General features: G+C 35.2%; 1 protein-coding gene across 1 annotated transcript in view; it reads left to right on the top strand.

The window, feature by feature from the left end:
* LOC106719215 overlaps positions 1–12,101 on the top strand; it is a 35,023-nt gene extending 22,922 nt beyond the window's left edge. Inside the window, exons 2-8 of the mRNA XM_014513503.2 lie at positions 4,144–4,236; positions 5,791–5,990; positions 7,405–7,506; positions 8,236–8,344; positions 9,697–9,808; positions 10,245–10,423; positions 11,990–12,101. Coding sequence (XP_014368989.2) covers positions 4,164–4,236; positions 5,791–5,990; positions 7,405–7,506; positions 8,236–8,344; positions 9,697–9,808; positions 10,245–10,423; positions 11,990–12,096 — 882 coding nt within the window. The 5' untranslated portion in view covers positions 4,144–4,163 and the 3' untranslated portion in view covers positions 12,097–12,101. The remainder of the gene's footprint in view (positions 1–4,143; positions 4,237–5,790; positions 5,991–7,404; positions 7,507–8,235; positions 8,345–9,696; positions 9,809–10,244; positions 10,424–11,989) is intronic.

Genomic DNA, 12,101 nt, shown 5'->3' with positions numbered 1-12,101 from the left:
AAACATATACCTCCTTGATGATAAACCTTTTTCATAAATAAACGAGATTTTTATAACAAAATCAGTACAAATATCAAACAACACTTCACTTTAAATAATTACTCGCTGTCGCCCGCGACTCCATCCACGCGGAATTAAAAAAAAAAAAAAAAACATAATAAGTAAGTAGCCTATGTGTTTTCCCAGACTATGATTTACATCTATGTCAAATTTCATCGAGATCCTATACCTTCAAATAAACACCCATCCATCCATCCAAAGTCTTAAAAAAACAGTTGCCATGTATTTGTAAGTATAAAAACTTTTTTAGTCCTCAATTGTATTTTTGGCTTGTATCAGATATTTATTTTGGCTGAAATAAACAAAATAATAATAAAGCTGAAAACATCAGAACAGCAAATGGGGCGGACGCTCCACTTTTATATTTTTATTTAGTAGTAAGATGTCATAGCGCCATACATGTTAGTCGCAATATTACGAGACGAGAACTCATAAAACTTTACTGTCTTATATGAAGGCCTTCGAATAATGCATTCACTCTAGATTAATTTTAGTCAGAGATAATATGACTATTTAATTTTCAATGCAAATAAATTTCGATATAAAATAACCTGTGAACAGCGAAATCCCCAAACCAATATCAATAGGGATCTTTCAAGGAGACATCGTATCTCTTTAAATGCTAACAGCGCTTGATATTTATGAGCATTGAAGATTTACAATGCCACATGACTACTCACTGAAAAATGTTGATAGGTACATCGGTAGAGATAGGGGTGAAAAGAGATGTATATAGGTAGATTAATTGAAGGGCGACATGGTTAAGAAGAGAGTGACCAATGAAATGATGATTTGAGGTTTAGGCTAAACGCCATCTGCGCTTGGGCACTTCAGGTCCTGTGAAGCTGTAAATGCCTCTTCAAGGCAAACATTGACTACGCAGTCAGAAATAAATATGACAAGCAATGTGGAAGAAGAAAACCTGGTGAGCCTCCACATAGAGGGCATCGTGATTTGTTGGTGATGACTATGATAAGAGGATAAACGTTAATATCACTAATAGCATTATTTTTTAGACGTTAATATGACAGAATGGTTGAGAGACAATGAATGACTTATAAACGAAAACATTAACACCAAGAACTCGACAGTCGAGCCGCGTTATGTGAAACGGGGTCAAACGTTGTATGACGGAATTTCCAAATTAAATCCAGAGTAATAACCCTATAAACGCACTAACGCGTAATATCAAGAACGTTTATGATCCGTGGCCGCGCCGCCGTATTAATCGTATATAATGCAGCATCCCAATGAGCTGTGTGCAGTATTCAATTTGCATCACAATCCACTTAGATTTGCATTTTGTACTCTTATGTAAATTACTCTGTTCTCTGTTTTTTATGCTTACAACTCTCTTAGTATCTCTTTGTCTTTCTTTCTCTTTTTAGCTAGTATCCCTATGGTCTGCTTTTCTTATTATTCTCTTCTACTTCACTCTATCTTCAACATCTTCTTTTTAGAGTTTTTCTTCTTCTATAAGGTGCTTAGCACTTTCCAATTTATTCTCTAATTAGTCCTATTAATAGGAAAGTAGGCTTTGATAATTATATGGTATTGAAGCTTTCAATTTTTTTTTGGCGAACAACTTTTTGAAACGATGCGCCCGCTGCACATATATATTCGCAATTGCAGATGAGTTGCTTACATTTAATCAACGAAGAATGGGATGGACGAAGTAGAATATTTCTCCTTTCCAATGCGTCCTCTCCTCCGTGAAATCCTCATCCCCTTTCCATTCACACCTATTAGGCCATTTTATCGTAAGAACAAAAGAATGTCTATTGCTACTGTAATTATCATAATGTGATCTAAACAGCCTCTAAAGTTTATATCGCCGATAACATTTGGAGAACAAGGATTGATAAAATAATAAAAAAGTTTATTGACCATTAAATTTATCGCCCCTTGATCGGATTAAAGTGGTATGTTAGAGTGATTTTTATTATTTTTAAGTCGTCTATGAAGGAATCTTCCCCGTCTCTCTTAACCAACCGCCATATCAGAAGTCTTTCATTTATTTTTCATATATTATTTTTTACACAATCCAATTTATTTTTCTTAGTTCTACTTATACTCGTAATAGTGACGGATATTTAAATCTTTGTTGAAGCTTAATGAATCAAAAACAATTGTCAATTGAAAAAATCTCCAAGTTATGGGGACTTTGCATGCTTGTATTTAAATGTTTCCTTATTACACAAAAACATTAACGTTACTAATCGTAAAATAAATTCAAGACCCGGCAGGCATAAAAAATCAAACGTAAAGCTTAAATATACAATAGAAAACATTTTTTAATGGATACTTTAATAGAAGGACAGAGAATTCCAAATACAAAATAACAAAGAAATTTGAAGGGTATAATTTTTCAAATGTTTTTAACGAAAAAAAAAAAGTTCTTTAAGTGATAGGGATCAAACAATAAAATGTCGGAGCGTAATAATTGCTGTAACGTTCCATTATAACCTTCTTTCCCTTTTGAGATCAAATTCTGAATTGACAATCATTTACGTAGCCTTCAATGTTGCTTTTAAAATAAATTAAGCGAAACTCAATAGCCGTTGTTGTAAATTTTACTCAATTAATTGTAGCAAGAAAGATATTTTTCCAAACAACGATTTGAATGGGGAGAACCGTTTTATTAAAATAAAAAGAAAAAATTATACATTTTTAGAAGTTTATTGTAAATTATAATAAGTTTAGTAACAGCAGAAGATTAACAAATGCAATTTATGGCGCAAAAGTGAGTGGCAACGTAGGTTGAGGCCGTCTTACACGGACTTAAGAACGCCCTAAACCGACGAGCATGTTTGCGTATATGTATGAATGTAGAAGAAGCGAGAAAGGTGCGTCAGGACCGCGCCAAATGGAGGTTAAGGTTACTAATTATAACAAATTTCTTCTCTCTCTCCCTTTCTCTCTCATTCTCTCTCATTCTCAGAAAAAAAAACAGAGGTAACAATATAATTTTTTACTGGTGTTTTCGCTGTGGAAATTCGTAATAAAACGTTACGGGGATATATTTATTTTAATATTAGTTACTTCTCAAATAACTGATCAAGCAAAATAATTTGAACATGTAATGGAGTAATCCAAAAGTACAAGTTAACTAAAATCATCCAATTTTTCAAATGTTTATCTAGTTCATTGAGCTAGACAAATTGAACAACATACAAGTATTTGAGATGTCGACTCCTATTACTGTAATTGGAAATACTCGTCGAGTAATAGAAAAGTTGTTTACAGTTCTTAATTAATTGTTTTCCTCAACGTCTAAAAGGGCGATTGCTTATTTTTTTAAACATAAATGAAACTGATGAAGGGTAATTTTCTCGACAATATTATGAATGTATGTATGTGTGTGTGTGTATATTTAGTTTCTATATTATAAGGTGGCAAACGAGCAAGCGGTCACCTGAATTCGCCAAAACGGCGAAGCGACAGCGGCCCATAGACATCCGCAAATGCTGGTGCGTTGCCTACCTTTAATCGATAGAGTAGGAGACGCACAGAAAGAGAATATCTCTCCTTCCTATGCGTCCCCTCATCTATCAAATCCACCTTCCCTTCCCATCCTTTCTTTATAAGAGAAGGTGACATGGGAAATAAAATTAAAATTAGGCCTTCGGAACGCACAATCATTAGACGAAACGCAAAATTACTTCCACTTCACGCCTTCTTTTCTTTTGTGTCGTCGTGGTATGGCATCGGGCGAGACGTCCAATTCGTGCAGCAGATGTTGTTATTGCTGGCGTCTATCACTGTTAAAATTATATTGTGATTGTATTATTGTGTGGCATTATATATCTATTCTTTACCCGAATTCCAAAGCGATAAAGTAACTCGTGTTTCGACTTTAAAATTAAATAATCACTGTTTTACCTTATAAAATAAGTCATTTTGTTATATTTTACTTAAAATAAGTAGCATCGTTCTGAAAAAGACTTAAAGGAATAGCACACAAGCATGTGCATGTGTACAAAATGCCCCAAAAGGTTTATAAGAATTTTCATTTGAGGCGATTCTTGGCAAATTTTCATAGAATGTTGTTTATCGTGATGATGAATATTGTGACTTTTGTAGGGTCGTAACCGGCGCCAGCGATGTCGCTGGAGGGCCAGCGATGCGTCTGCGTCGTCGTTCTTCTGATCCACACGGTCACTGGAGCTGGTGAAGGTATGATAACATGATCATATTCATTGTAATAGTATTAGACCTAGTGGTATGGAAAAATTATAAAATGATGGGCACATAAATAAGAAAGTAATGAGATTGAATGTGGGCCATCCATAGTACAAAAAAAGAGGAAGACCGAGGATAAGATGAACGGTTTGTGTGAAAGGACATATTCAGAAAGGAGTGAATATAAACTTGGATAGCTGATAGTTCCCAACCATCCGTATGGAAAAAGACAGGATAAGGATGATCGGGGTCACGAAAGCAAGCTCACGCGTTCCCGTGGCCCCGCCATAATGAGTCAGAGGGCAGTCAGGTTTTAGTGGGTATTCCGGTCGCCTTCTGCGGCCGGCGAGCCCCACACTCCCTACGCCATTGCACAGCCCGTAGGGGTGCTAAATGCATTTCCTGACTTAAAAAAAGGATAAGGATGATGAGTAGACCTAGAAGACTAGAAGTCTACTCCACAGATGATCATCCTCATTAAACATTGATTCGTCATCATATAACAACTCAGTTAGTCTTGAGGGTCGTGCATCTTTCTAGATTCTCTTTGTTTCTGATACTTTTTATAGCCATAACGTCAGTTTGCCTGATTTTTTTGTTATTATATTTATATACCATAAATTACGTCTTTTGTTTTTTCCATATTTTTACAAGACCAATTTCTTAGCTTGATCATTAAAAAATTGAAGAAACAAAGACAGTATAAACTGCACTATACAAAACCATTGATAATAAATACAAAAACAATTTTCATTCCAATCCTTATATTTCTCGATTCTAACAGAAAGATAACAATCAGACTAGAACTTCGCGGGAACAAAGTAAATAGTCATTTTTTTCTAGGAATAACATCAGATGTATTGTTGGAGAGAGAAAAATAACGTAGACGGTAATCAGGTCAACCAAGTTCCCTGATCAGAGACAATGCTTATACAAGCGAACAATGTCTTTGTAACGCGACAAGTGCTAGCAACTAACAATAAATATAAAAATAATAAGAAACATTGAAATAACTAGATGGTTATTTGTTTCATGCAGAACTTCATCACACTGTATCAATACATATTGCCATCCCGTTTCTTTCTATTTGACTAAAAAGAGACTACAATACGTGTGTCACGACCGTTGAACTCTATGGTTACTATAGAAATAAATTAACGTTTATTTTTCCTTTTAACTATTTAGCCGACTTCATAGTAATAACTTATCGAAAACAACATCTCTTAAATTTTAAATTTTCATTCACAACTTTGATTCTTAAACAAAGAGGGAAAGCAATATTGAGTAAATTTCTTTTGAGCTGTTATAGGCATTGATGTTATAGGAAACATGTTCATTGAGATAGAAAACCACACCAAAACACAAAAGTTTTTGAAACAATAATCGAAAGAGTATTGGAATTGGCAAGATATTTGATTGCATGAGACCATTTGAGATTAATAGCCGGGTGGACGACTACTTTCACCTATCTGATAACCAGATGAGACATATTTTATCCACCTATTGGAGCATTTAAGGAAATGTGTCAATAAATAACTTTATTCCCAGGATCATCATCTCCAGTGCCTGAAGTATCAACAATTAAAGCAGAACAGAACGAATTGACGGTCACATTCCCACCATTAGATGAGTTCTATGGTAATACACCAGAGAAACACTTCGGTACTGAAAATAATACGATAGTGACGTCACAGACTGGATCCACCGCTCTTCTGCCCTGCGTTATTAGGAATATTGGGGATGGTATTGTAAGTACAGCATAGTTAAAAGTTATCTATACATCTTCCAAATAGGGTTGGCGACAGGCAGGCGGCCGGCCGTAAAAACTTAAGCCAATACTTTAAGGTTTATAAAATCTTGTGTGCCGGCATCACGTGAGTGGGAAAAGGCCAGGGAGATGATCTATACATATTAATAAAATTGGAGTGTCTATATATAATAGCGAAAAAGAAAAATCATATTTCCTACATATAATGTATTTGCTGATAGCGAAAATCCAATTCTTAAAAATTTCGTCTGTGTACAGCAGACAGCTGTCCGCAAGGCCACATTTGTGTCAGGTAAACTCCGGAACCGCTGGACTGATTTTGACGGGACTTTAACGGGAAGGTAGCTGATGCATGGAACTTTTTTTAATTCCTTACTGATGAAATCGCGGACTAAACGGCTAGTTTTACAATTATAACAATTTACGATTGATTTTTTTTGTGCAATCAAATTTTGCTTGTTTGTCAGATTATTGTATTTAATGCGATTCTAACCAAATTCAATATTGAGTGCATGAATCTTTTTGATGTTCATTTATAATTTCTTCTCAAACACCATTCAACAAATTTATAGATCAAGTAATTTAAATAAATCTATTTTACGAATCGTATATGTATGAAAGTATTATTAAAATTGTCAAATATCTGAGAAAAACTTTGTGTATGCAATATTTTTTTCTTATGAACGATATTCCCTAAAAAGTCGTCGAAGCGTGTTATTGGACCGTATAGTTACACCATCTGCACATCAACTGAGGCGTATTCTTTTCCCTAACATAAGACCAAATGGATAATATGATACTGGAAATCTAATTTTCCAGTTACTCAAAAATTCTCCGTAAAACAAGAAAAAACTAAAGAATATAAATGATATTGAAATTACAAAACCCTGCCTTTACGTTATTTTTTTAATTTCACGTTGATCAAGTGATCTGCTTCTTCCATATTAAAAGAATTAGTTCCACTCCAATTCACTGTTGTGCGGCTGGTTTTTATTTGGGTCGCTATCTATTCTAATTATCGACTCATGAAATGTTGACTCAACACTTCTGCACTAAAAAAATAATAAATCAACATAGGATCAAAATTAATTAATGCGGTTACAATAATTATTTTAAACTATCATTACTTGTGAACCTGATCTTGTCCAGAGGCTTTATTTTAGTGGTAGGCCTAATTATAGTCCTCTTTTCCTTCTCATCATTTGCTTTCTGTGCGTCACCATCATCGTCGATTAAACTCATCTGCAATTGCAGATATCTATGGGCAGCGCTCGCTTCACTATTTAGGCGAATCCAGGTGCTAATATTCTCGGCCAAATAAGAACATAAAAAATTAGGATTTTTCATTTTTCTTTTATTAATAGAATAGATTCATAAACGCTTTATCTCTATAGGTATCTTGGATAAGAAGAAAGGACTATCATCTGCTAACAGTCGGACTGACCACTTACAGCTCAGATCAGAGGTTTCAAGCAATACATTTGCAGCATTCTGAGGTAATTAAATTATTTTTAAAACCGTACAACATGTGTTCTTTTATTCTGCTCGTATTTAGAGGACTCTAAAATAAAAAATAAGGACGTAGTTTATCTTCTTGTGACTTTCCCCATTTACTTGTACGCTTCCTTGTTCTTTCCCTCCAGATAGCACGATTTCTTGGAGTATTGTCAAGTCATAATTTCTTTAGGTCTTTTTGCCACCGAGTTATTATTCCATCGTCAGCTAAGTAACCAGTGGTCTTCCGCGTTTTCTCTTCAATGTGAGCATTTTTGAGGCTAAGTTTACTTTATGGCTAATTGGGCTTTTGCTGAACTGAAAATTAGGTAGTTGATTAGGTAAATGATGATGATGATGCAATGCCACGGCGGCTATCTTCAGCTCCGGTTTTGACGTTGATTTGCTCGCATGTGGCTTATGTAGCCAATTTTGTTTGTAAAAATCCTCGCACATTGCGGACATGAGAGCACACCGTTCACGTAATTATAGCTGATAGCCGCAGGTGGTCGGGCTTTCAGCTCGTCGCGTCTGGCATCTAGCTTAAGGAGCCGCCGGTTTTTCAAATTCTTTGACGCTATATTAGGTAAATACTTAATGCAAAACTGCCAAGTCATTGTTACACTATGCCTATCAAAAGTAGCGAGTGGCCGAAGCTAGTCTTATGATTCTTATACGAGTTTTTGGTGAGATAGATATTTTTTTAGTAAAGTAGTATTTTTATTCATCAGGATTGGACTTTGAAGGTGAAATTCGTGCAGAAACGTGACGCAGGTATCTACGAGTGCCAAGTCTCTTCTCATCCACCGACCAGCATCTTTCTACGGCTCGACGTCATTGGTAAACAATTTAGATTGACCTTTGCTACGATACAAAAACTGTGTAATAATAATTTAACTTATTATGGCATTGATTTTGACAACATTGATGCTGACACATCTGTACCAAAAAACAATATTACTATCTTTTTTTTTAATTAGAAGGATCGGCAGCAGAAATACACGGATACATTGTTATTTAGCATGAGTCAAGTACATTTGAAATTACTAATTTTTTGACATAAAAAAGATAATTTAAGTCTACATTAAGACATTTATGATCTGCAAATAAAAATAAAATAATTGAAATTTCTTGTTTTAACATTTCCAATTAAAATATTACAATATTCACAATATTATGCATTCTACAACCTTTTATCCAGAATACTAAAAACGGTTTCCACTCTGGAAAGCGTTTAACCTTATCGCGAGGGTAAGATAAGCTTAAGCGAAACTCGATGTCTGAAATCGAACCATTTGTAAAATATTTTAGAGTAAAATTCTCAGTTCGAATAGCATCCGAAATACATGTTCATTTTCATGCAGCACTATCAGACTTTTATACTAAAATATTAAATGATTAATTGAATAAAAATAAATAAACTGAATATAGAAGAAGGGGGCTCGTTTGCCCCCATCTCCTATAAAAGTAATTTGGGAAAAAGTAGATTAAATTTCAATTATTTTACATGTTTAGTTTATTATTAAGTACGATTTTATAAGTTTAAAATGGCAACATTGTATCCCGACCATAACGTAGACTGACAGATGACATTTGACAGATTTGATTAAGAAAAGATTTTCTGTGAAGCTACGATATGTTGAAAACGATTAAATTGTTTTCTTGGCAGTTTACTGAAGAATTTTTTCAATAACGATCCCACATATATATACTTTTTAATTCTAATAAATGAACACATAACACAAAATATGTATATTAAGTCAGTGAGCCACCAAGTAACGAAATATAAGGAAACGTAAGACGTATTCGTCTTCATTTACAAACAGGATAAACAAAGCCCATACCTCCTTACTTATCACAAGAAAGTGGAGTTTATGAGAAAAAATATTATTCCTTATAAACATCTGTTACCCGGGTAATACATCAACGTTGCGCATTCACCACTTTCATTTGACGGCTTAAGGGCGGTCGTACACAGTGTCGTTTGATAACTCCGATACGATCAATGCTGCGGCGTAGTAGTACTGCTACTGCAACTTCTCTCGTCTCTACTCCTGAGTGAGAACTTATCGATACTGTATCACTATTGTCGTCCTAGTAAAGCCACAAATTTGAAAACGAACAGCGACATTACTTCTTGGACGTTCTTCACATTTACCGTGTGCGATCAGCCTAAAATAAATATTTCACAGAGGCGCGCGCCCAAATATCCGGTCCCACGGAAAAATACCTCAAGCCGGGATCCACTCTACGCCTGCAATGCTCCGTCGTACAGACTACGGAAGCACCCGCTTTTGTATTTTGGTAAGTTAGATTTCATTTTGTAAATGCAGTATTTGTTTTTTATCCCTCCCTTTCTTTAACTATTTCCTCCTTTTCTTTACAAAATACGTACATGTAACGTATCTTATTATTATTATTATCTGCTTTTATTAATTGATCATCATCGTGATGCTCTTTTCTTCACGGTGGGTTTCCGCGCCTTCCTATTTTTCTGTACACCTATACGAGTATTAGGATTTTTCTCTAAATTCCCTCTTTATGCATACTCTCGTTCATCCAATTAATAGATTTTTGAAGATCTTTATTACTTTCTTTTTTTTTCTAAAATGAAATAAATTTTTGTATTTGTTAATATTTGGCAAAAACCAGTGATTTTTGGTCGTCTTTTTCTATTATTATTTGACAGTATCCCCTACTAAGGATCTATCTCTACTGAAATCAGTTGTTCTTGTATCAGGTATCACAATAGTAGAATGATCAACTACGACTTGGAACGTGGCATCAATGTGACCACGGATCCGGCGCAGCGTCTCTCCGACCTTCTCATTCCGGCTGCGAGCGTCTCTCATGCGGGTAACTACACCTGCGTGCCCAACAACGCTGTGCCCGCTAGTATATACGTCCATATTTTTAATGGTAAGTTATCCATAATATTTCTATAGTAAAACAGCGATAGTTGCATTACATTATTACCGATTGTATTTTTCATTTCACCTACTGCGGGATTTATTTCACAAAAAGCATTTTGACTGTTTTATTTATCCCACATGGTCGATCTCATCTGTTGCTTGGTTGACGTTACCGAAGGCCTAATTTTAGTCTACGTTCCCATTCCACCCTTTTCTTATAAGGATATATTGGGAAGGGGAAGTCGATTTGGTTGAAGAGGGGACGCGTAGGAAGGGGAAATATGCTATTTCTGTGCTGTCCTGTCGATTAAAGATAGGCAACGCATCTGCAATTGCAGATGTCCATAGCATGGGTAGCGGTCACTTCGCTATTTTGGCGAATTCAGGTGGCCGCATGCATACGCTACTATATAATATAAAAAAAACTTGTTTGTATTGAACTCCATGGTCAAGAGGCCACTTACTGTTATGGTTAATCAAGTGGATATTTAGGAGATAGTAGGTATATTAACTATTGTAGATTGGCATTTATCAGGTTGTTGAAAACTAACTTTTTATCCGAATGTATGTATGTTGCATTGTTACCTATAGCCTAAGCGGTTTAATTGATTGTTCATAAGCTAGCGGAATATTTCCAACGAGTGAGCTAACATTGGTATTTTTTCCCGGAGTTAGATAGGGGTATAGATAGTTCGAGTTACTGTTTTTTTTTTTCATTAACAACTATTTTATGCATATTATATAAGTAGGTCTGGATTGTAGATGGATAGTTTTTGACATATCCATTCACGTCCGAGCCTTAAAACTTAATGTTGAAATTAGTCTCGCCTTGGAGCGTTTTTTTTTTCCTTCAGACTCTCGGCGACACGATCCACTTTTCCTGATGAAACTGTCAAAACGTGCGGCGGAGCGAATTGCAAGCATTTTCATATTTATGAGATCCCAATAGCCGGTGGATTTTACGCCCTCGCTTAGATGAAAATCAATTCAGTCTGATAAAATGAAACTGTTTCATTTATTAAGACAATATTATCCATTACCGAAAAGGATATTTAAAATGAATTGCTGCTATCATCATAATCCTATTCTTATCCCACTTGATGTGGTCACATCTATCTCTGAGAAGGTATTCCTAGAATTCCTTCTTAGAGATTTTTTTTTTATGTAACATTATTAAGTTTAGTTAATTATTTATTGTAAGGTCATATATTATAAGGTGGCAATTAGCAAGCGGAAACCGAAACAGCGAAGGGATTGCTACCAACAGACATCAACAATTGCAGATAACGCATCTACAATTCATTCTACATTTAATAGATGAAGGAGGAGACGTACTAAAAGAAAATTCCCATCCTACGTGTCTCCTCGTCCGTCTTCAAATTTACTTCTGTCTACATTTTTATTATAAAAAGGGTACTTACCCAGCTCATATTACCTAGCTTATAATTTGTCACGTCTGGAATAAGAGTAGTCCTTATTCTGACGTGCCATCAAGTACTGTACTCATCAGCAAAACAAACTTTCTAGATATTATATTAAACAGTGCAGATGTTATCATATTCTTTGTTCCCAGGAGAGAATCCAGCCGCGATGCAATCGTCGTCGCCTTGTCCTTTGAACTGTTGCTACATTCAGGTTGTCCTTTACTTATTACTGACGTCACATCTCATTATCCGGTGACAAAC

Source organism: Papilio machaon, chromosome 25 (genome assembly GCF_912999745.1).
Source record: "Papilio machaon chromosome 25, ilPapMach1.1, whole genome shotgun sequence".
NCBI classification, from domain to species: Eukaryota; Metazoa; Arthropoda; class Insecta; order Lepidoptera; family Papilionidae; genus Papilio; species Papilio machaon.
This window is presented reverse-complemented; position numbering and strand designations above follow the sequence as displayed.